At 39.6% G+C, this 26548-nt stretch overlaps 1 protein-coding gene across 2 annotated transcripts; it reads left to right on the top strand.

Moving 5' to 3' along the window:
• The first annotated feature begins 5505 nt into the window (after positions 1 to 5505).
• Positions 5506 to 26256, top strand: LOC121317133 (Golgi resident protein GCP60-like). 2 transcript variants are annotated; one of them, XM_041252761.1, is made up of 8 exons: positions 5506 to 5791; positions 16382 to 16523; positions 18106 to 18246; positions 19154 to 19312; positions 19641 to 19815; positions 21044 to 21224; positions 21741 to 22025; positions 22329 to 26256. In XM_041252761.1, the coding sequence occupies exons 1-8, from the start codon at positions 5527 to 5529 to the stop codon at positions 22538 to 22540; spliced, it is 1560 nt and encodes a 519-aa protein (XP_041108695.1). In that variant the 5' UTR covers positions 5506 to 5526; the 3' UTR covers positions 22541 to 26256. The 2 variants fall into 2 exon arrangements, with proteins under 2 accessions (XP_041108695.1, XP_041108694.1); XM_041252760.1 differs by having other exon boundaries at positions 22326 to 26256.
• The last annotated feature ends 292 nt before the right edge of the window (positions 26257 to 26548 follow it).

Below are 26548 nucleotides of genomic sequence, written 5' to 3'. Positions count from 1 at the left end.
TGCAGTAACAACAAGAAAACCCATAATACTTCAAATACAGAGAAATGCATAATGCATGATCTAGTTATAGGAATACAAAGCAGCCTGGGAAGTTCACTGCCCACTGATGTCCTTTTGTTTTCTAAATATTGTCTTATCTCTGAATAGATAACCACCCCCTGCTTAAAAAGTGACACAGGTTTTAATTAGCAAGACATCCTATTCACTGCCAATGCAGAATAACTGGGTTCCAGGACAGGCAGTGGTATAGTGGGAAATAAAAAAGTGGGTAAACGTCCCTGTTTGGTGGTTGAACAGATAGATTGAACCAATGCATTGTTATTCCGCCTCAGCCAACCAGAGTCCCCACACAGTTAAGGCCCTTCTTAGGTGTTGTTCACATAGAGAAAGTCACAGAACGGTGGTGTGGTATTTTCTGAGGAAGGCGTGTGATATAGAATTTCAAATGGACTGCTGGAGCCATACTGAGGGGAGGCTGTGTGGCAGGGGCAGGTTTCCATCACTGGCTTCTCGGACGCATAATAGGCAGGAGGGAGCTCGGACACTGACCAGGTGATTACGCAGGGAGGCTTGGCTGGGGACATGGCATTTGCAATCATTCTTATGACTCTGTTGTTCCAATATTGAGTTATCACCTTTGCTTTTCTAAATCTGTCGTTATCTGCTGTTGAGCTTGTCTTGAAAACCCTAAATGTTGAGATTAACAGCCTTCCTCATTAACAGTCTTCCTCAGTCTGTAGCATTGTACTTGAATATTACCATACTTTAATTAATGTAAGAAAAGTTAAAAATCAAACAATTCTCAGCACAATTAAAGAAGGACCAACAATAATATAAGATAACACATAATGTATTGGCTATCACATATTGGCAGGGCTTCACATAACTTGTAGCATTCGGTTCTCACATGAGTACCAGCAGAAATGGTTTGGTATTCACCAAAATTAGGTATAATCATCCAAGTCGCTGACTAGCTCCACCTCCTCCTCCGACAGTTCAAACAATTGGGATGTCTAGGAACAGGGGTGCAAATATAGAGCTAGATTCTAGCATCAGGGTACGTCATATAGTGCGAGCGACTTTACATTCCTGCACCAGTAGACATGTTTAATTTATTATTATTATTATTAGTTAGCATCCCCTGTCAAGGATGCTGGGTTCAGGATCAAAAGTTTTAGTGCCTTCTTACACATGAATATGCAAAAGGGAAGATTAAGGCTGATAGGCTTGGAGACTATTATTTTTTTTTTTTTTTAATGTTGACATTTGAAAACCCATTCTCACAAGTAGCACTGCTTAATGGCCATGTTAGAGACAACAACACCACGCGCCGTAACTACATCCAACTTCTATGAATGGACAGCTAACTGAGATCCCTACTATCATTGGCTGTATCAAATGATTGGTGTTATGAACTGGAGTAATTAAAAAACAATACGGTCCGCTTTTTTTTTTATTGGTGCGCGTGAGTACCTGTGTACCAGTTATGTGAACCCCTGTTTATTGGGCAATAAGTGTCTCATGTTTTATAATAGCCCATCTTTTATCATAATCATCATAGAAACATTGTCTTCTGCCTTGGTTTGTGTAAAGGAAGACGTAGATTGGGAAACTGGTTGACGAAAGCAGTGAAAGTACAATTACTTTATGGATTATGTTGTGGCATGGAATCTGCAGTAGGGGGCCCTCAAATCAAACTATACCTTGTTCCTTTGAAGACAACTCTTACTTTGCCATTTGAAATGTGTCATTTTATTCTGATAGCTGACCTGATGGCTCAGAAACTGGTGGCAGTCCCAATCCTCAGCTACTAAAATATCAAAATGATACCAAACATATCTGAGTGTTAACCAAGGGTTAAAAGAAGGAGTGTACCTCTTATTAGTGTGAGCAAGCTTACCCCCCCCCCCCCCCCCCACACACTTTTCCCCAAACAGTTATTTTACTGAAACTATTGCATTGGCTAAAGTGTATGAAGATGTAAAAAAAAACCCAAAAACAACAATAACAAAAAAACAGGATATGAAGCTAAAATCAGCCTTTCATTTAAGCCACTATGTATGTATGAGAGGCTTAAGATATCAGTAGCTCAGACTGGAGATAGAAAAAAAAACAAACATTTTAAATCTAAAACATCCTGCTTCAAACAGGACAGGGCGAGTCTCTGACCACCTGTTACTGACTGAAGTCCTTTATTTGAATAGACACAGCTGGTTTAAGACAGACACGTTGATTTCTTGTTCCTAAAGCTTTACTCAGCGCTCAGTCACACATATAGCTCCCTGTCAGCTGCTCTGGAACCATGGCAACCACGACACAACCATACAACAGGATGTCGTAGCGCCTTTTATAATCCCAGCCCCCCACTACTAGTATTCAAAACTTACACTCAGTTGCACACTTCGGGCCAATGGAAACACACTGAACATGTGAACACACAGTGACTTACATACGGGACCAATCACAGGGGAGACATAGACCACAGCCCCACGCACTTCACAAATGATACAGCAGGAAGGGCCAATTACAAGGGAGACAAAGAACATGCCCCCGCTCGCAGGGTAGGGTCACAGAGCAACACAGACAGAGTTAAACAACGGCGGGAAATACAGTGGGGGAAAGGAACAGAATTACAAACAACGGGAATGACATAAGACACACACAGCACATAAACACACATACACAGAAGTACAGTACAACACAAATTCACAGATTGTTACACTGCCCCCACCTTAGTTTCTTTTTGTCTGCAAAAAGTCTGCAGGGCGCAGGGCAACTCGTAGCCACAATCAGCCACCTCCCTTAAAACACAGCCCCTCTCCCGTCATGTCTGGTTTTTCCCCTCCGGATCCTTGTAATGTTAGCGGGCAGTGCTCCTCTCCTCCTTCTGCCAGGCTGAGCCTTTTGTCAGGGGCGTCCGTTTAACCCCTCTGGTAACCCCTGGGCTTCTGTAAGGGGTTGCCTGTTTAACAAGCGGTGGCAATGCTGTCGGTGGCATGGTGCACTTCAACAGAGACAATTCCAGAGGTGGCCTGGGACCCTCCACTGCTTGCAGCAGGCAGCTCGGCAGTGGTGGTGCGGGACCCTCAGACGGCGACTTTGTGAATTCAGACGGTGGTTGCATGCAGTCAGACGGCAGCTCCGTGCAGTCAGGCGATGGCGCGGGGCAGTCAGGCGGTGGCTCCAGGCAGTTAGGCGGTGGTGCAGGGCAGTCAGGTGGCGGTTCAGTGCAGTCAGGCGATGGCGTGGGGCAGTCAGGCAGTGGTTCCAGGCAGTTAGGCGGTGGTGCAGGGCAGTCAGGTGGCAGTGGCGCTTATTGGGGGACAGGGGGTTGCACTGGAGGCCATCACCATTCCTGCTCCCTGCTCATGCCCTTTGCAGGAGCCCTTGAAAGGGCTGGCGCTTGCAGCGGCTCCCCTCTCCCTTGCAGTCGGCAGCACCTCCCTCTCAGGCGGTGTGGATGGCGCTGGCTCCTGTGTTTGCTTTCTCCCTGCAGACGAAGCACTAACCATGGTCTTCTAGGTCCTCAGACGTCTTTCCATCTGCTGTCCCATCTGATCTTGTAAGGGTAGGGGTTCCAGTTGCTCCACTGCTCCATCTCACTATTCAGCACATGGGCTGCACTCTCTGGCGCCCAGGCAGGCAACACCTCCCTCTCCGATGCTGGAAGAGGCACTGGTTCCCTTGCTTCGGGGCAGGAGATACCTCCTTGTGCCCGAACTCCCCGAAGGCAAAGCACCAGCCTTGATCCTCAAGGCCACCGAGAGGTTCTGGGATGTGTCGGGGTTACAGCGGAACCACTGATCCATCTCTCCTCACTGCTCCTGCTTGATGCTGTAAGTTTTGTTCTTATCCTGTTCTGACGCCAATGTAATGTTTCATAGACAGACAGAAAACAGGAGATACAGACGTTGGTTTCTTGTTTCAAAAGCTTTATTCAGCACTCAGTCGCACACACAGCTCCCTGTCAGCTTCTCCGAAACCATGGCAGCCACGACACAACCACTACCACAGGGCGCCACAGTGCCTTTTATAACTCCAACCACCTGCTACTCTATTCAAACCTTACGCCTCAGCTGCACACTTCAGGCCAATGGGAACACACTGAACACATGAACACACAATGACTTACAGACTGGACCAATCACAGGGAAGACAGACCATGCACTACACGACTGATACAGCAGGAAGGGCCAATCACAGGGGAGACACAGACCTCGCACTACATGACTGATACAGCGGGAAGGGCCAATCACAGGGGAGACAAAGAACATGCCCCCGCGCAGAGGCCAGGGTCACACAGCAACAGATACAGAGTTGAACAACGGCGGGAAATACAGAGTGGGAAGAGAACATAATTACAAACTACGGGAACGACATAAAACACACACTGCACGTAAATGCGAATACACCGAAGTACAGTACAACACAAATGCACAGATTGTTGCAATATTATAACCAAATGGTGCTGGGAATAATAGACCTACAGGACCAGAAGTCGGAATAAACAACCAGAAACATATGCCTTAATACTGTCAGTAGAGTTTTGGCAGCCAGGACAGTGCTAATGCAATCTTTAAGTTTTATTTAATCCTTCAGTCATTACTACTTTTGAGACTATTCCTCCTGAAACATCTGTCATTTATGCAGTCTTGGATAGGGAAGCACCTTCCAACCGCATGTCTGGTTTACTCCCATTCCAAAAACATTCGATTTGCTGTCTTGCCCATCTCGACTGAAAATGATGCAACATGAAGTAGTTTAGGAATGTACATGTCATGTATTTCATTTTTGCATTTACACACATTCTACAAATGTTGCAAAACAACATATTTTATACTTTAGTAGTAATTTTTATACCAGTAAAGGGCCAGAAAGTGGTACATCGTCAGAATGTGGTATGTGTACCAAAACTTGACCCGTGTAACGACAGTAAATGGTACGCCGTCAATGCTGTGATTCACTACTGCACAAATCGCTACAAACAAGACAAACTGTAGTTCACCCACAAAATCGTATATGTATAGAATTTTAGATTTGTTGCTCATCAGTTAGTCACATAAATTAGCTGAATATACAAAACTTTAAAAAACACTTTATGAAAATGTTCTTGTTTTCTGACCCAAAATCATTTGCGCATGCCCACTTTTAAACGCGTATCATTACTACGTCGAATTTGCGTATTTCCCTGATGAAAAAAAAAAAAAAAAACGGCTCTTTACAAAATCCTGTATATCAAGTCATTTTGTGTGTCCGTATCTTCCCTTTGCGTGTGGTTTACATATAAAGAAAAGTAAATAATTTGTCACAAGAAACTGAAACTCACTAAAGCGTGGGGGCTAGCTTGCAAATTTCTATACAGCATCAAAAATTACACGTTTCTGAAACTTCCCAGGTTTGGTTGCTTAGTAACCAAACAGTCGTAGTTTTGTCTTTCCAAACTTCGCATCGTACTACGCCACATCCCGGAAGTTGCGCAAAGAAATTAAACGGAAGTTGGTACGTGGCTGCTGTGTGACACTCAGTATGATGGCGATGGAGGTGCAGATCTCAGACTCCAACAGTGGCAGCTCCAGCCGGTTAGAGGTCTCAGTTGACGGGCTAACACTCAGCCCCGATCCGGAGGGAGAGCTGGAGCAAAACGAGAGTTATGGAGACACCGTTCCAGAAAAGGGAGAAGGAGAGAACCTGTCCGAAGAAAAAGGGGAGGGAGAGACTGCCAAGACCATGGAAAGGAAATGGGGCTTTTCTCTTCAGGAGCTCTATGGCCTGGCTCTTAAATTCTTTAAAGGTATTTTTTTTTTTTTTTTACAAAGTGTTCTATCATACAGCCTTTTTTATTCTCATGCTTATGTTTAAGGACACAAAACGTAACTTTTGACATAAACGTCGCATAGTAAATGTTAGAATGTGCAGTTTTGTTTTATTCAGTTAATTCAGTTGCTTATCCAACCAATAACTTGAGAGTTGTCATTTAATTTTGCTGCTGGATGTAGAATTTGGCCCAGATAATTTAAAATTCAGATCACATTGTGATATACACAATAATGTAAACGAAGGTATAATTTAATTATCTAATTTAACAATGTTTTGGAATGGATATCTTACCCAGTAATTTTTAAAAGTTATATAATTTTACGTTTAATACATTTAACATTTAACTAAGTGTCAGGGTAGAACGCTGATCTAATAAAGACAACTGATATATATATATATATATATAGTATATATATATATATATATATATATATATATATATATATAACTTGATTTTTTTAAAATCTGCAACATAAAAGGTCTAATGCTTAGGTGTCAATAATTAAATTAGTTTTCAGGAAATATATTGGCAATAACTCAATGTTAAACCTTTTTTATGACATTTTTTATACATGAGTTACAGATATTCTTTGAAAAACTTATTTGGCAGAGATGCATTTTGCTGTAGTTTGGATATGCAAAAGTATGGCTTTTAGCTGGCTGAATATTTTGGTCTTGAATGTTCAACAGTGAGGCTTTGGTGACGCATTTAGTATTCATGCCTATTTGCCTCCCAGGATATCAGGAAAGCAGATTTTAAGGGAGAGAGGGAAGGCTTGACCCTGTGCAGTACACACCTTTCATAAAATCAATTAAATGTGTTTGCCTAATGCTATTGCACATTAACTATGAGTTAGTAACCACAATAATTAATATACTCTCATGCACACATGGTCTTCTAAACTTCCAATTTCACTGTAGCCGTCGGGATGAAATTGTTAGCTTGGCGACTACATAATTATTTTTTTTAATTAGCAGTGGGAGAAAAAATGCTTCCGCAAGAACTGATGGATGCTGAGTTTACTAGGTTGGATACTAATGAGAGTATAAATACAAAAGGAAAACGAGGGAAAGGCAGATTTTTTTTGAGAGAGGAGAGAATTAGAGAATAGTAAAATTGCTACTTGTGCTGGAAGCACCAGCACGGTACTTGTTGTTTTTTGTTAGTGTTTTGTTTGTCTGTTTGTTATAACCTTTTATTTATTTACAATTAATACAAGCATCAGCGCTTTGCATACCTTGCAGTCCTGACTGTTTGTGGTCCTAAGTGGTGAGAAGTCACCCAACAGCCAGCCTGTTCACAAGGTATTCTGATGTGTGTGACTTTAAGAACATAAGAAATGTTACAAACAAGAGGAGGTCCATTTGGCTCATTTGGTTGTTTATTGATCCAAGCAAGAACCTCATCAAGGCATTTCTTGAAGTACCTTGTGAATCAGCTTCAACAACAGGGCTTCATTTTTTCATTCCTTGTTCACATTTTATAGAGCACTTCTAAGATGCCCCTGAATGTAAAACATCTGGCCTACTTATAAAAAGTCTGCCTCAAGAAAAGTATTTCTGTGTTATTTTGTTATATATAACAATTAAGAGATTCCTTGTAATTGGTAGTATTTGAAGCTGTCCGAAACGCCAGAGTTCTCTTTTTATATGTACGAAATACATATTTGTATATTAAACTAAGTGGTAAATCTTACCAGTTTTATTTTAATTTTGTGGTTGGTGGCAATGACCTTTTGAATACACTGGAATATTTAAACAGCAAGCATTCCACGATGCTGTAACATTATTAACCGTATTAGCCTCTTATGTATTTTGCACTTGTAAAAAAAGGAATACCCCAGCCATTTAACTAGGGGTGAGTCCGAATATACGAGTATTCTAAGTAAAATTACTACTCCAATACTTTGAACAAGTTTCAAATACTTGTTCATTTCTAAAAACAAATGGCAAAATGTGCAAACTTGGTACGGTATTTGAGAGAGAGGAAGTTAAGTGATCAGCCACTAGAATTGTCACTTCACTGATAATTGACAGGGAGGTGGGTGCCCTTCATTAGATTGCATGGAAGTATTTTGAAAAAGGTTGAACAAGACCACGTGCTACGTAATCTCTGTAGCACAAGTATTTCATATTGTAAATCAACAAGTTAAATGCTCAGTCATTGAAAAAGGAAGCTCTCATCTGCTACTGAAAGAAAACACAGAAAGTGTCAAAAAAACAAACAAGCACTGCATCTTTTACTGTGCGCAGTGGTCAGTGATGTGAAGTCGCGATCTCAGAAAAAAAACAAAAAAAAAAAAACCCAACAACAATAAATTATTTGTTTAATTTTGATTTTGACTGCAAACTACCTGAGCAATGTTAAGCCTCTGTTGTTTGAGTTCTATTGTTATTGGTCTCCTGATATCAGCTTGATTTCGGAATCTGGCTTTTTCAAAACGGATTACCATATTCCTTCGAATGTGAGACTCTGTGCATTGTAGTGATGTGTATAATTAAAATCACAGACAAGACTTGACTATCCGAGTACACAAACAACAACGTGACTGCCTAAAAAAGACAATAAAGACATCTGCCTGAATACACAAGCAGCAATGTGATATTGCCAAGAAAAGACAAACCAAGCATAAGAATCCAGCATACAACTTTTGTCTTCCAAAATAGATAGCACTTTTACTTAGCAAACAGCGTGAATGGCAACACTCACCAGTGTGTGGGGCTGATCTTAGCTGACAGCCAGGGTGCCCCAGGAGTATCTTTGGATATTTGTTCCAGCACTATTCAGAACAGTATTTACATAAATGGTTTTCAGTTTAATTGAACACTTAGATATGTTGTTTAACTTGAGTGAGCAGAAGTAGGCTACATTAAATGTTTGAATTTTGTATTTGTTTTTTTAAGTAAGTATCAAGGGTTTATTCCTAATCACCTACTAAGGTATTGTATCAAAAGAGTAAGAGAGTATTGCCTGGCAAACTGGTCTGTAAATATTTTGTAGTTATTGTTTTGAGTGACAAACTGTCAAGAAATACTTGTTTATTTTAAATATAGCAATGCCTTATTTTAACAGTACAGGCACATAAGTAATTACTATAAGACTCCAAATTCAGAGATACTGTTACTAGTTTTCTAATCAAGGTAATTTTTTCAGGATCTAAAAAACAACATAATTGTAAGTAGTACACCTTAACACCTTTGCTTCAAAGGAAGACCTTTTGACAAACCTGATAATTATAAATCCTTGGCACCTCAAAGGTCCTGGAAGGACTAATATGACTGTAGTAAATAGTATAGATGTTTAGGAGAATTCAGAAAATTGAAGACGTCCTGTAGAGAGAGAGAGAGAGAGAGAGAGAGAGAGAGAGAGAGAGAGAGAGAGAGAGAGAGAGAGAGAGAGACTTTTTGACTTTTAAGATCCTTTATTTAAATATTCCAAATAAAATCCATTAAAATTCAAATAAAGGTAAAACACAACAAAAGTTAAGATTCCTACTGCCTGAGCAAAATTTAAAAAATCCTAAAATATATCGTGTTCTCCTTAAAAACAGATTTTAAACAAAATAAAAGGATCATTAAAAAATCAATATTAAACAGTGTTTTTTTTTCTTTGTTGAAAACAGATAAAAGCCAAAAATAAAACACTGTAAAACAAAAATTAAATAAAATTAGAACAAAAACTGGAGCTCCCCCTCCTCACTCACAGCACACAAGGCGTCTCCCACACACCACCTCTCCTGAAAGTCCTCCAGGTTACTGACCAGTTTAAAATACTCAAACTCTACTCTGATCTGGCTGACCACGAGCACCCTGAACTGAACCACTAAACTGGTCAGTCCAGAACCAGAGAGTTGATTTTTCCTTGTCTTTAAAATAGCCAATTTTGCCTGTCCAAATAAAAAATTAATAAGAACACACCTGTTTTTCATTTTAAAATTGTATAGAACCCCAAAAATAAAAAGCTCCTTACTAAAAACGACCCCTAAATTATTCAGGATTCCCTGCAGTAAATTAAAAAGTGGCCGCAGCCTCTCACACTCACTGTAGGCATGAAAGAGAGTTTCCTCTGCTGAGCAAAAAGCGCACTGCTCACTGATGCTGGGGTCCACTCTATGGAGAAACCTGCCTGTGGACACAATGCAGTGTAGAATCTTCCACTGCAGGTCCCCCACTCTCTTGGCGAGAGGCGGCTTGTACAGCACCCTCCACACCGGCCTGTGCCCCTCCTCTACAGCCAAGTAAGCTCGCCACTTAGAGTCTACCAGACCCCTTAGCCTACTATACTCTGTGGCTTTAACACACAATTTGTATATCTGTTTTCCATTCATTGTGTGAAAGATAATTTCCTCCACATTCTGCAATTTAAGCAAAGTCCCTCCATTCTCTCCACCGCCCTCACCTTCCTCACCTACTGCTGGTGACACGATCATCCCTGGAAATAAGGAAAGCTGTCTCTGCTCTGTGCCTCTGGACAACTCCTCCCTCAGGACTGCCTTGAGCCGCGGGGAGAGGCTGCCCCTCAACTCACCCATCAGTCTTTCTGCAAGCCTCTCTGAGTGCCAGCCTAGCTGTGCAGTTAGCTGGGAGGCAGTTAGCCAGCAGGAGAGCTCAAGGTTTAACAGGTGGACCATCCTGGTTACACCTGCTTTTAAAAAACTGGCACAGAGCGTCATCGACTGGAGGAACTTAACTGGAAAGAGTGGATTAAAAAATAGGGGCTCCTCAAACAGGTCCTGCCCTGTCAAGGACTCCACATCCCTTTCCACCCTCACCAGCTGCCAGGCTTTTAAAATACTTTGATAAAAAGGAGGAAGTCCTGCTTTACTAAAACTGGTGTTCTCAATTAAAAACAGGTGTTTTCCTAACCCCAGCCCCCCAAATCTATTAAGAAGGAAACAGGCCAGCCTCTTCCAATGAGCCTCCTCCTCAGTGTACAGGAGTCTCTGAACCGCCTGCAGTCTGAAGGCTGCCACCCTGCTGGCAATGCTGACTAGCCCCTGCCCCCCCTCATCACTAGGGAGGTAGAGGACTGCCGGCCTCAAACTGTGTCTCCCGCTCCAAAAGAACTCCAGCAACACTCTCTGGATCTCCTTCACCAGGCCCTGGGGTGGGTCCAAGCATACCAGCTTGTGCCACAAGCTAGAGGCCACCAGATTATTAATAACAAGCACCCGGCCCTTGAAGGACAGTTGAGCCAGCAGTCCCTTCCACCTCTGCAGCCGCCCCCTCACCCTATCCAACAAACCCTCCCAGTTCTTTTTCATGTAGTTTTCTGTTCCGAGGTACACCCCCAACACTTTAATACCTGTTCTGTTCCATTTCAGCCCCTCAGGCAGGAAAGGAGGGGTGCCCTCATCCCAGCCGCCTGACAGGAAGGTGTCACATTTTGCCCAGTTTACTCTGGCAGAAGATGCTCTCTGGAACTCATTTAGAGTCTGCTGCAGCGCTTGGACATCTGCATCCCCCCTCACAAACACAGTCACATCGTCTGCGTAGGCAGACACCTTCACTGTGGCAGAGGAGGGTGTGGAGGGCGAGGAGGGCACTGTCCATCCAGCTAGCCTGACCCTCAGCAGGTGCAGCAGGGGCTCTATAACCAGTGAATACAGCATACCAGACAGGGCACAGCCCTGCCTTATACCCCTGCACACTGGGAAGGGCTGACTCAGCCCATTGTTGATCTTTAAAATACTAAAAATGTTGGAATATAAAAGCCGAATATAAGAAATAAAACCAGGACCGAACCCGAAGGCTTCCAGTGTATGAAAGAGGTAGGTGTGGTCGACTCTGTCGAAAGCCTTCTCTTGATCCAGGGAGACCATTCCTACATTAAAATCACAAATATCACTTACAGTTAAAAAATCTCGAATAAAAAACAAGTTATCAAAAATAGAGCGACCCGGTATACAATATGTTTGATCCATATGTATTACAGTTCCAATAACACTTTTTAATCTATTAGCGATTGTTTTGGATAAAATCTTTAAATCAGAACATAAAATTGACACAGGTCTCCAATTTTTAAGCTGGCATAGGTCTCCCTTCTTGGGCAGCAGTGTAACCACTGCCCTACGGCAGCTAAGAGGCAGCTCCCTGTGGCTGAGGCTCTCTCTCAGAACCTGGAGCAAATCCTCCCCCATTATATCCCAGAAATTATTATAAAATTCTGCTGGCAGTCCATCGATCCCGGGAACCTTTCCGCTGGAGAGCTGCTTGACAGCGGCGGTCATCTCCTGGTGGGTCAGCGGTGCGTCCAGCTGAATCTGCTCCTTCTCACTGAGGCTGGGTAACCCCTGGAGCAGCCGCTCAGTGTCCTCTATGTTGCACAGTTCTTTATTATAAAGTTCCTTGTAAAAACGCACCGCCTCTCTGCTGATTTCCTCCCGGGTGTGCAGTTCTTTCCCACCAGGAGTCCTGATACAACACAGCTGTCTACTGTCCGCTCTCTTCCTCTCCAGGTTGAAGAAGAAACTAGTGGGGGCATCCATGTCTCTCAACTCCATGAATCTGGAACGCACAATCGCCCCCTTCACTCTTTCCTTCAGCAAGCTCCCCAGCGCGATTTTCTGCTCCTTTAGGTTCTCCAGGGTCTGTTCTTTAAATTCTGAATTTAACCTTTCCTCTAGGAGGAGGATTTTGGACTCCAGTTCTCTCACGGCTGTGTTCAGTGACCTGGTTGCATTTATAGTATATTGTTGACAAAAACATTTAATTTGTATTTTGCCAATGTCCCACCACTGTCTTAAATCTTTATATTGTGCTTTTTCTTTTTTCCAAATTATCCAAAAAAGTTTGAATTGTTGCTTAAATTTTACATCTTGTAATAATTTTACATTGAAATGCCAGTAAGATGCTCTGTGGGGTTCTGATTGAATTAATACTGTAATTAATAGACAGTGGTGGTCAGAGAGACTACTGGGGATGATTCTTGCTTTGATAAATTTATTTAAATCGTTTTTTGAAGTATAAAACCGGTCTAGTCTTGCTCTATATACACAGTCTGTGTGATACTGAGACCAGGTGTATTGTCTTGAACTGGGGTGCAGGCATCTCCATATGTCAACCAGGTCACTGGACTCTAACAATGCAGCCAACTCTCTGGAGGACTGAGGGTGTGGTTCATCATTATTTCTATCAATATTAAAATTAACAGTACAATTAAAATCTCCTCCTACTACCACCACATCATTATTATTAATATTAAAAAGAGCTTGCTTTAATTTCTTAAAAAATAAAATTCGTTCGCCCCCTCTATTGGGGGCATAAATATTAATAAAAACATACACTGTACTGCCCAGCCTAGCTCTTACTTTTAAAATCCTCCCTTTCTCGATTTCATCTATATCTAGTAAAACTGCCCCCAGGCTGGGTTTAAAAAGCACGGCTACTCCTGCACTGGTACTAGCGCCGTGACTCATCACGCACAGCCCCTTCCACTCCGCTCGCCACGCCTCCTCATTCTCCTGATCCGAGTGCGTTTCCTGCAGAAACACCACCCCCGCCTGCTTCTGCTCTAAAAACCCGACTAGCTGCGCCCTCTTAAAAGACTGTCTGCAGCCGTTTAGATTAAAAGAAATAAAAACGCACCTTTCCATCATAGCTAAAAAAACTAACACACTAAAACAAGTAATAAAAGACGTTTCATAAAACACAGCCATTTTTAAACAAGAGATTTTGAACCACTTTTAAGATCCTTTTTAATTTTCTGAACAATTTTTTTTAATCTATAACGTTTTGGCTGATCAAATTCTTCTATTGTGGCTTTCCTTGTTATAACGTGAGCGGAGTGGAGAAATAACCTTAGATCAGGGAAAAAACTCTCTATTTCTACTCCCCTTTTCCCTTTTGTTTCTATCATAAAATCATTTACCTGCTCAAGTGTGTATAACTTTTTCTTACTGACGGGTTGGCTATCAGGGATGTCTGAGATAAGCGAGGAGTCAGAGAGCTCCCCCTCCATCTCATCCGCGCTGTCCTCTCGCTCGCCCCCGAGAATCCGTTCCTCCGCAGCTCCCTCCGACTCCCCGACACCGGTCTCTGCTACAGCCGGCACTATTTCAGGCGGCTGAGATTCAGCTAGCGGAGAGTCTTGCACCGCGCCTGGCTCACCCTGCGCTGTGCTCTCTTCCTCCGCGTTGGGAGGGACTGACGCCCCGCCTGGAGCCCGCAGTCTCCCTGTCTGCACGGGTTCGGAGTTCTGCACTGGCTGCGCTCTGCCATCCGGCAGCTCTGCAGCCTTCCGCTGAATTCGTGTCTTTTTCGCTACTACCTTGAATGATTCTTCACCATTCTCAGTAGTAGCGGTATTATCCTCCGAACCCGTCAGTGACAGGCTGCGGCTGGGTCTCTTTGTGCGAGGCCGTGGTGTTGGTGGTTCTGCTCCGGTTTCCTTCTGGATCGCCCCCTCCTCGGTCAGCACCGGCTCGCTCTGCGGCTGCGCTGGGGGAGCCGACTCTTCCTCCCGCTCACCCCCAACACCCCCGACTTCCTCCCCGCCAGCATCGCCCTGATCCTGCCCTGTCTCCGCTCTAGCCTCTTTTCTCGGGCAGGCTTTTCTCTGGTGTCCCTGTTCTCCACAGTAAAAACATCTCATCGTTTCGGAACTGACAAAAACTACACAATTCATCCCTTCCACGTTAAAATTCCAGGCAACATTAATGACTTGGTTAGGATCATTTAGTAAGACAAACGCCTGCCTTCTAAACGACATGACGTGCCTAACACTGTTATTTTTGCACCCCAGCGGGATTCCCTTAATCGGGGACACCAGTTTACCAAAACGAGCTAAATTCTTTTCTAATTGCTCATTTTTTAAAAACGGAGGCACATTAGAAATAATAACTTTCGTAACCGGGGTTACTAGAGGGGAAACCTGAACAAATTCACCTTTCACTGTAAATCCTTCCTCTACCAGCTTGTGTACCAGAGACACCTCCACTAAAAATATTACTAGCGCTTTATTCATTCTTGACGCCGACATAATATTTTCAAACCCCACCACCTCTCCTACTGCCAGCAGGCACTCCTCCACCGAAACCCCGGGGTCAGGCAGGCAACGGACCCCGTGTCGGCGGGTGAGAGCCCCCAGCCCTCCTGAACGAGACCCCATAACGGGATCTCCAAACACCCTACAAACAAACAAACAAACACACACACACACCACTAACCTACGAACAAACAAACACACAAAAAGAACAACTAAGTAACTATCAAACAAACAAACAAACAAACAAACAAACAAAAATAAATAAATAAATAAAAATAAATAAATAAATAAATAAATAAAGTTTTAAATTTCCCGGTCCTACCGCACCGGCGTTCCACCTCTCTGCAAGCCCTTCCCACAATCCTCCACGAGAGAGAGAGATTTTTCTTTCTTGGGTGTGTGAAGAAACACTTTTCCAAGTTGGGTCTGATAAGCCAAAGACATCTAGAGACACTGAGTAATTGTATTTACTTAAGTAAAATAACATTTGCTAATTTTTTTTTTTTTTTAAATGCAACTGCTTTAAACCCAAGTATACGGAATATTGTTAATTCAAATACATGTGATTTTGTTGAATTGGGTCTGTCTCTTGATTTAAAAAAATTGAGAGGTGGGGGTTACATGCATCGTGATATGTAATGTCTCGCCCCAATTAAGGACCAAGTGTTTTTCAGTGGGATGCTCCCCCCAAGACCAAGTTTGTTTGGCTGTATTTAACTTTTTTTCCTATAAAAAAAAAAAAAAAAAAAAAAAAAAAAAAAATCTCAATCTAATTTTTACAGTAGCTTCCTTTTTTTGGAAAACACTGGGGGACATTATAATTTATTTTAGAAACCATATACGCAGGACAGCAAAATCAATCACTTGATGAAAAATGCAAAATACTGTTTTATTATGGCAATGGATTAGGCATATATATATATAAGCTTTAAATTAGGCATATATAAGCTTTAAATTTAGATCGAGAGAGATATCTAGCCATCCATATAGGTCCTGTTTGGGGTTCGTCCACTGCTTTGTGTTTCTGTTTTGCAGTGTTTTCTTTGTTTAAATGTGTCATTGATAAAATTTGCCCGCCAGCACATTCAACGCCAGTACTGTTGTCTAACTTCCTGGTCTGATGTTACCACCAGCCATCCTGGTCACAATAGACTACCCTTTTTTAACTTTATTTCTTTCAAGTGTTAAATGCTGTGGAGGCATAGGAGACTTGAAATTATGTTTATACACAAAAAGGTAGACACTGCAAAGATGACATTGGATAAATGGCTGTTTTCCTTTACACATTGCAAGTGTATTACAAGCAAGATTTTCAATTAAATGGAAAGCATATGTATTGCTGTATTGGTTTTATCCAACCACCACAGTTTAGAGCTTGTTGATTCTGGACTTTATTCAGTTTGTTTATATATATATATATATATATATATATATATATATATATATATATATATATATATATATATATATATATATATATATATACACATACACACACACACACACACACACACATACATACATACATACATACATACATACATACATACATATATATATTTTTTTAATTGTTTACAGAGAAAGATGGTAAAGCCTTCCATCCCTCATATGAAGAAAAACTAAGACTTGTGGCCCTCCACAAACAAGTCTTACTTGGTCCTTATAATCCGGATGTCTGTCCTGAGGTTGGGTTTTTTGATGTACTTGGAAATGACAGAAGGTAAGAATCCAATGGTCAGGGCTTTTTTTGACAGCATACAGTGCCTATAGAAAGTCTACACCCCCTTGAACTTTTTTCACCTTTTGTTGTGTCAGCGCCTCAGTTTCATGCATTTAAATGAGGATTTTTTGCACTTATCTACACACCATACTCCACACTGTTAAGGGGAAAAAAGTTTTTATTGAGAAAAAAATTATACATTAAAAATACAAAACTCAAAGATCGTAATTGGATAAATCTCCACCTAATACTTGGTTAATACTTGGTGGAAGCACCTTTGGCTGCAATTACAGCTGTGAGTCTGTTGGGATAGGTCTCTACCAACTTTACACACCAAGATTTGGCAGTATTTGACCATTCTTCTTTACAAAACCGTTCAAGCTCTGTCATTTTCCTTGGGGAGTGTTGATGGACAGCAATTTTCAAGTAATGGCACATTTGATTGGATTTAGGTTGGGGTTCTGACTGGGCCACTCAAGGACATTTACCTTTTTGTTCCTTAGCCACTCCAGTGTAGCTTTGACTTTGTGCTTTTGGTCATTTTGCCACATGGCTACAGAATCTCCCGAGTGTTATTTGCATACATCAAACAGGATTCAGGATGGGCTTTCCTGAGTAATGGCTTCCTTCTTGCCACCTTACCATACCGGCCAGATTTGTGGAGTACTTGGGATATTATTGTCATATGCACACTTTGACCAGTCTTGGCCATAAAAGACTGTATCTCTTGCAAAGTTGCCATATGCCTCTTGGTAGCCTCTCTGATCAGTCTCCTTCTTGCTCGTTCATCCAGTTTGGAGGGACGGCCTAATCTAGGCAGGTGCTTGGTGGTGCCATACACCTTCCACTTCTTAATCTTCTTGACCGTGCTCCAAGGGATATTCAAGGCCTTTGATATTTGTTTATACCCATCCCCTGATCTGTGCCTTTCAACAGCTTTGTCCCGGAGTTCTTTTGAAAGCTCCTTGGTGCTCACGGTTGAGACTTTGCTTTGAAATGCACTAGCCAACAGAGGGAACCTACAGGAACTGCTGAATTTATCTTGAAATCATGTGAATCACTACAATATAACACCGGTGGAGGCCACTTAACTTGGTGTGTGATTTTGAAGGCGATTGGTTACACCTGAGCTAATTTAGGATTGCTATTGCACTTATCCAACAATTCCAGGCTATAAGACAACAAAAGCTGAATTTCAAAAGGGGGTGTAGACTTTCTGTAGGCACTGTAACCACATTGAACTGATATGCGACAACTGTTTTACCTGACACTCGCACCATAAAATGAGGATACAACCAGAGCAGATGATGGGGCCTGCTTCTTATTTATGCAATATAATGTATTGATCTAGTATGATTTAGTCATGTCAGATATGTGGGTAGATGCTAGTTGATCCACACGTTATCAATCACATCTATGCTTTCAGGAATACAGAATTTGGGTGCTGAACGGAGTATCTGGATTACCATACTTTGTTATACATTTTAATGAAAATAGTTGCAGTAATCCAACACATTGTCTTCTATGGTGGACATATTTTTAAGCCCTGCCTTTTATTGTTTATCTTTTTCATTCTTAACAGGAAAGAATGGGCATCTTTGGGAAACATGTTGAAAGAAGATGCCATGGTGGAATTTGTGACATTGTTAAATAAATGTTGCAATTTATTTGCACCATATGTTACCTCTCATAAAATAGAAAAGGAAGAACAGGAAAGGAAAAGGTAAGACCATGACTTGTATTATACAAAGCTAATGTACCCAATACAAAGTATGTAAAGAATACAATTTAAAATTGGAATACTAAACATATTTTAACCCTTTGCGGTCGTATGTCGGACTAAGTCCGACATTACAATTTTCCCTTTCCAGTCTGATGTCGGACCCGGTCTGACATCATCAAAAAGACCTAAAGCACAGGTCTCTAGTTGTTTTTTCTCCGGAAAAAGTCGAGAAAACCTTTGAATGGCTGAGTGAGACTGATAAGAACTGAAAAAAAGGGCGTATCTCAGACCCATGCATTACAAAGATTACACAGACATAACAAAAGAAATAGCTGCTTCTGCATGCAGCACTCAAAGAATATCACAGACATTTACAGAGCTTTTATTTGAGGTAGTAATAAAATTATGACTTGGATCACTTTATTGAGGAATTTGGTGATAAAACAAGTGATCAGGAGAGGATTTATCAGTATGCACGTCTATAAAGAGGTATGTGAAAAATACAGCGAAATGGGAGGTGGGGGGGGTTGGGATTAATCAGCGCATGTAAAATAAACAGAGTATGTGAAAATAAAGTGGACCTGGCACGCTAGACAAGTGCTGAATAAATGGACTGCAAAGGGTTAACAATGAAAACTAGTAATGAAATGTTTACAACAAAAGCTGGGTTTAGGGTACTTGTGGACTTGGGTTGAGAATCAGGTGATTCTACATTGTAGGATACACTAGTATAAATAACTAAAGCTGGTATGAAGATAATGTTTTGGGTTTGTGTATTGGAAACTGTTTACTATTGTGATAGGGTTTAAAAAGATGGTAGGGCAGGTTTCAGCAACCTAGATTATTTTTTTATTAAGGCCTCGACTTTTGTGAAACTGAGTTCAATATGCTAGGTCTTGATTCTCAGACAAGAGGAAGAGAAGCGCCGTCGGCTTGAGGAAGAGGAGCGGGAGCGAGTGAGGCAGGAGGAGGAGAAGCGACAACAAGAGGAGGAAGAGAAGAGGATGAGGGAGGAAGAGGAGAGGAGGCAGATCGAGGAAGAGAGGCAGCGCATGGAGCAGCAGAAGTGAGTCTTCATATGTTGCCTAAACTTTGACTTTTGACACACAAGTGGAAATAATAGTAATGTCATTATCTCCTAATAGCATTTGCAACATTGTCATGTCTGCCAAGTCTGTACGATTTTATAGTCAACCAGAGTGACAATATTAAAAAAGAGTGACGTTGCAGATATGAAGCAATTTACAGTATATTATTAAAAGTAGCAGAGCAGATTTGCCATTTGAATATATATTAGTCTGTCATCCCTTGATTCTGTGAATGAGTTTAAATACATGAAAGAAAGAAAAACAAAGAATATATATATAGTACCTATTGTATTGTGAATTTTTCAGACAGCAGATCATGGCAGCGTTGAATGCTCAGACAGCAGTGCAGTTCCAGCAGTATGCAGCACAGCAGTACCCAGGAAACTTTGAACAGCAGCAGATCCTGATCCGACAGCTCCAGGAGCAGCACTACCAGCAGTACATGCAGCAGCTCTACCAGGTCCAGCTGGCACAACAGCAGGTACAGTTTGGTAGGGTAGTATAGACCAGTTACTTATATAGTCAATCCTGTGTTGAATACCTCATTCTATAGAAGGACTGTAACCTCTGGACAGAAATAAAATGTGAAGACTAAACAACATGTTCATTGTAAGTGAAAACAATTAGAAAAATATACTGCACTCCAGCCTATACAAGTCAGACAAGTTTGACTTGAATAGTTTATTTTTCTATTTTGCCATGTGGAATGTCTCTCGTCCCTATAAATAGCATTGGGGATCTGGTTTAGAATTTGTTCTGAATCAGTACAATGATTTTTCTACCCAATTATAATTGAGATTACAATAAATGGACAAATTGATTTACTAAGAAGGAAACATTCAATCTGAAAAGTTTAGGTGCTATAGTTTTCATTTTTGGAAATGTGACCAGCTTTAATACTAAATTTAAAAAAAAAAAAGGGTCATAAACCTTAAGCTTTTTTTCTTTCGATTTTTGTTAAGTGTACCCATTGCCATGTAATATGTAGTTCCCTATGAAAATTCCAGTTTCTGAAAGAATAGTGTAAATATAATGCTTATCACTTCAAAATGAATACAGCAAACGTTTGCCTTATTGATGCACTTCCTGTTACACTGCATTTAGGAACCTGGCAGCCAAATTTGCTTCCGTTAAATGTTTGACATACTGCATAGAGCTGCTGGGTCTTTAATGAGAGAGAGACCAGTTGCATTAAAGATCATAAATATTTCTGCTAAAGATCACTCTGTCCAGTACAAGAGGACATTTTATATGTTTTTATTTAAAATATTTGTTATTTTGTTTAATAATTCACTGATAGTGAAATTATGTGGACATCAAAAATGAAATATTCTGTAATTTAGCATTTACTGTTTTTCAGGTAAGCATTTCTATATTTAGGAATATTTGTTGTATAATAAAGAAAATGATAAATTGAGAATGTGACGATGCAATTTCTCTGCTTTTTTAAATATGTTTAATCATGAAACATCTTGAAATATCTGTTTTTAGACCATGAAATGCTGCAAAATAAGCTATTTTTTACTGTGAAAAAAATAAGGCTTCAGCCACCAGTCACTTCCTCGAACCAGAGAGGTCCACATAAAGATCTTAATGATCTACCACAGTAGAGCACTGATCAAATGGTAAATGTTAAATTTAAATTCTTTCAAACTATAAACTTTACCATGATTCTAACTGGCAAATATACTTGTTTACATTTTTTTCAGGCAGCCCTACAGAAGCAACAGGAAGCTGCAATAGTGGCCTCAGCAGTGGCAGCAAAGGCCCATGCAGTTTATCCAGGAGAGAGCCCAGCTGTGAATGGACAGGCCAATTCTCACACAGAAAGCTTTGAAAAAGAGCCTGAGCCAGAGTCGGGTGAGGAAGTGTCAGAAAATGGACCAAAAGGTACAATATCTGTAGCAATATAGTAGCTTAATGCTAAAGGTAGACTGGCTAATGTACATCTCCTGAAATGTCTAAATGGAGGTCTTTAGAGCATAACACATTTTGTCTCTCTCTCTCTCTCGTTTTTTATATATATATATATATATATATATATATATATATATATATATATATATATAATACACACACATACTAGAGGGGAAATATAATTGGTTATACTCTATTGCTTAATACACTTTCTATCCACTCCAGAATAACTTCCTGAGTAGATGGTGTTTTGGAAGCTGTTCTGGTTTGGAGCTTGGGGCTCCATTGTATGTCTTTAGGAATGCAGTTGATTTATTTGTATTTATATTTTGTAGTGTGATTGAGACCAATCTTCTGGGTAGCCTAATACAAGTGGGATAAAACTGAAAACAAGACCTTGCTACCCGTTGACAAGTTCTGGGTTAGTGTTGTAAAAAAGAATTTAAAAGCTTCTTAAAATGTTTTTTGTTTTATATATCCCTTTGACAGATGCGTCCCCTGTTATAGCTGCTCCCTCCATGTGGACCAGGCCACAAATTAAAGACTTCAAGGAGAAGATCCAACAGGACGCAGACTCGGTGATCACAGTGGGTCGAGGGGAAGTGGTGACAGTCCGTGTTCCTACACATGAAGAGGGGTCCTATCTGTTTTGGGAATTTGCAACAGATCATTATGACATTGGCTTTGGAGTTTATTTTGAATGGACAGATTCTCCAAACACAGCAGTTAGTGTTCATGTCAGCGAGTCAAGTGAGGAGGAGGAGGAGGAGGAAGGTAAGAATTACAAGCTTTGATGTTCACATGTTGAAAATTATTTTAAAGGTGCAGATGGAGGCTGCACAGTAGAAGCATGCATAGTTTATAGTCCAGTACATTAAAGATAAAGTATGGCTTTATATATCTGTCATGTACCAAGGCAATGGATTATGAGACTGTACACCAACCAGTAATAAATTACAAAGTTCAGTCTTTTATATAGAACCTTAAGACTACTGTTTTAAAAACTTTACTGTTTTGTTTTTTATTGGTTCAGTATGTAATTGTATATAATGGTGCATTTTGTTTTGTTTATAGCAGAAAACCCAAGCGAAGAAGAAAAACCTAAGAAGAATGTCAACAAGCCTCAGGTGGATGAGATTGTGCCAGTGTACAGGAGAGACTGCCATGAGGAGGTATACGCAGGCAGCCACCAGTACCCAGGGAGAGGGGTTTACCTTCTAAAATTCGACAACTCCTACTCATTGTGGAGGTCAAAAACAGTCTACTACAGAGTTTATTATACCAGATAAAAGCAAGACACTGGGGTTGTGCAGGATGGACCATAGTGTGGGTTAGTAGTTGACTTCTCATTGTGAATTCTAACGTCTGTCTTTTCGCTATGGAAATCTCTGATTCAAAGTTGGTGCATATGGAACCTGTAAAGTTCTCATATTGTGTTAGCCCTGCTCAGAAAACTAACATCAGACTTAGCCTTAGTTGGATACAGAAGATATAACTATGTCAACCTTTTTTTACATATGGTCTAGATCCAGAAGCATTCAATTTCAACATCTCATAAATATTTGGTATAATGGTAAATTGTCCTGCTCAATAAAAAATGGGCTATTAACTAGTAGTGTCTAAGTCTTGATTACTTTTGATAACTTTGTGTTTTTTGTCTCTTGACTGTTCAGAGTGTCATTTTTACATCATCTTTATCTAAATAGGTCAGAAGTGTTGATGTATCATGTCTGTGGAAGACTAGGGCTGTGCAGTAATTCATACTCTACCCCTTGCCCTCATGCCTTATCCAATGGCTTAATATTTATCCCCTTCAAATACTCTTGTGGATGATCCATTAAATATTAACTTAACATATTGCCCTAATATTCATTGGGGGATGCAAATATGTGTGTCACATTTTGTTTCTTTAAAAAAATCCTCAGTCTTGAGCGCAAATACTAATTTCACGCATTTGGTCATAATGGTATGTTATGTTGTGGTACATCAGACTGCCTTGCTAAATGTGAGATGACTAAGAATTGGATAAACCAGGCACCATTGTGTAACTAGAATTCTTGGATATTAAAGAAAGGGGGTGACAGGACTGAGGGGATGTAGCAATCATCAGGAGATGTCAGATGACCAGAAAAGTACCAGTAGTGGGTTAGTATGCAAAGTAAGATGCCAGTATGAATAAGAGCCATTTCCTATATGTAGTCAAACATAGTCATTTTCAGACTCTGCTACTTTCTCTGCTAAAAGGTACTGTAGAATGTATTGTTGTTTATGATAAGCAGATAATTTTTTTAATCCAGGATGTTCAGTTTTGGATGAATATTGCACTTACAGGATCTGATAGATTAAGTTTAAAACTAGTTTCTGCATTAATGCTTTTAATTGATTGCACTTACGAAATATATGAATGCTTTTTATTGTATTAAACAAGTATACACAGCCTACATTATTGATGAATAATTTCTTACTAGTTGTTTCTTGATTAGTGAATATTTGTCATATAAAGCTCTGCTTTCTAGCCAGGTTTTTGGTTACCACAGATTGAGATTTATTTGTGCATGTCTGTTGTAGTATTGTAATGCGTCTGCCTGGTCGTTGGAGCACATTTTGCTACAGATTGCAGATAGTTGGGAAGTGTACTCATGTAATTTGGGAAAAATTGCTAGAATATAGATTTCATTTGCCCTGGAATGAAATGCATGACTATAACCTGAAATTGGGGTATGTAAATTATTCCACCCTTGCTTTCTCACTACAATAATAATAAAAAAAAAAACAAACAAAAAAAAAACTACTGGAGTACAATGCCAGTGTAAAAAACATGTTTGGGTGTGTAAACGGTAAAATTAAAGTGTATTGGATTAGACATTTTGTTTGCTTTGTTAGCTAATTGTTGGAAAAACTGGTTCCAGGTGACCTTTTTAAATCTGCAGTATTTGTAACTAGGAAAGGTCATTGGAGATACCAGACTGACAGAATGTATCTGTAAACAAAGCTGTAAACCAGTGTTTCTGGTCAGTTTTTCCCCAGGAAAATAAAAACACTCTTACCCTGAAATCTGTGGCGCTTGTGTGTGTCAATACATTATGCAAAATAAAAGTATAATTTGCAGGATTAGAATTCAGTAATTTGCTTTAAGCAATACTGTTTCTACTAATTGTGGAATACTGCAATTTGTCAGATTTAGTTTTTAGCATACTGGAACCAAAAGATTTGTTTAGTTTTTTTGAAAATTCCATTAACGCATTGAAATACGTCCAGTTTCCTGATCTTGATTTAATTGCTGATTTGAATTCATGAATAGTCGAAAGGAACATTTGTGCCCTGTTTTTTCATTAATTTGCTGAAATGCAGATGTACTGTAAGGGCTAGCTTGATTTGCATGCTTTGTTTATGAAAATGCCTCGACTGTTCTGCACAACCCAAGTAGAACTTATTTTTTTTATTTTGCACATGGTGCATTAATATAATTCATAAAAAATCATATTACAATAATTTTAAAGAATGCATTGGAATAGAGTTTACTGCTGCAGTGTACTACAGAAATCACTGCTAGAATAAGATTGTGTCCTTTTGAAACTGCACTTTTTTTGTAGTGTTGAAATACAACATTACACAAAAAATGGAGACTAATGGCTTTCAGGGTGTTTTCATTTCCTCATGCAAATATGTGTGCTTCTGTTACACAAGTTCTGAATATATTGAAGCAGTTGTATTTGGTTAATTTAAAAACATCCATTTTTTTCAGTTCACTGAAAACTTATTAAAATGTGACCATTATTTGCACGTTTGCCTTTATCATGTTTTAAAAGGTCAGGTTGAGTCATCAGTCATATATCTCTTATTGTTAGTAAATCAACATTACTAACATTTAAATCGGCATGTAAGCAAGCTGTGAGAGTCTACATGTTTCTGTGGGTGTGTCTATACCCATTGACCCAATTGTTTTTGTCTGCATATAGTAAGTATATATGCCTACACAATTGATTATAATCAACATATTTCAAACATTTTGGCTATAAAAAAAAAAAAAAAAAAAAAAAAAAAATCAACTGACTTTATGCCCTTAAATTATGAACAGTTATCTTTGTACTCGACTTAATTACTGCATTTTTTAAACTAGTAAATAGTTTGTTCATAACTTAATACAGTTTTGTTTCTGGTATGTGAGTCCTGTTCGCTGCAGCTTGTACAGTTTAGCATATGTTGCTTATAATGTTTTTTTGTTGTTTTGATATCCAATTTGTATATAACACTTTTCTTTCCTATTTGCTGAGAATTTTCTAATTTAGAATAGTATTTTATTTTTTACAGTGGTTAAGTAATTGAGTCATTTAACATTATCACTGCATTTTGTATTGTGCTCATTAACATGTGTTGTGGGATGTGACCAGTTCTGAATGTCATTAGTATACTGCCCCATTTCTCTGTGACACATTACCATTTGGTACATTAAAAAAAAAAGAATTACCAGGTAAGTGAAATGAAAGATTTTTCTACCAGAAGTTTCTGTAGTTTTTAATCAGGTTTTATGATTGCTTTAAGTTAACAATTTTTTGACAATAAATTGGTTCAGTGTTTATCTTTCATGAACCTCTCTTTTGCAGTCTGATTCTTTTATACAGTGTGTCAAAAGACTATTCATTGCCTGCTAGAGAAATTGGATGGTTTTCTTGACTCCTGAAATAACTGATTTGAAATAATCTGCTACATATTTGAAGCATTACTATTACTAAACAGGATTTAAAAAAACAACAACAAAACAAACAAACAAAAATTATTAAACCATTGTCTGATCTTTGTCAGTGATAATGTTAAATGATGGCCTTTTGGGTGGGGTGTAAAATATGATTATAATTTGTTTGAGGTGAAAAGGTAAAGATCTGTATGTAAACTGTAAATGAAAATTGAACAATAAAATTCACCTTCACCTGTTTGGTTTGTACAGTGCAAATGCAAACAATTATTGGAATATATTGAATCTTAATTAAACTTCAGTTTATCTGTACATGCTGGCTCTCAAGTGTGCTATTTATTGAATTTAATTTAGCATTTGTAAAATCTAGTGGAATGGCAACTTTGGACTTGGATTTCAAACCTACTTGGATTCTTTTTATGTCTTGCTGTTCAAATTCTTATTGCATAGTCCTGTTATCAGTATATAATGGCATGCAGACATACAATTATTGCATCACCCTAGCCACTGTCTCATTTGGCTTCATAGAAATGAAATCTGCTAAATGTTACATTAACATGTTAAATTACATACTGATTTGTAGTTTTACATATACATAATGAAA

This window comes from Polyodon spathula, chromosome 6, assembly GCF_017654505.1.
Source record: "Polyodon spathula isolate WHYD16114869_AA chromosome 6, ASM1765450v1, whole genome shotgun sequence".
Lineage (NCBI taxonomy): Eukaryota > Metazoa > Chordata > Actinopteri > Acipenseriformes > Polyodontidae > Polyodon > Polyodon spathula.
This window is presented reverse-complemented; position numbering and strand designations above follow the sequence as displayed.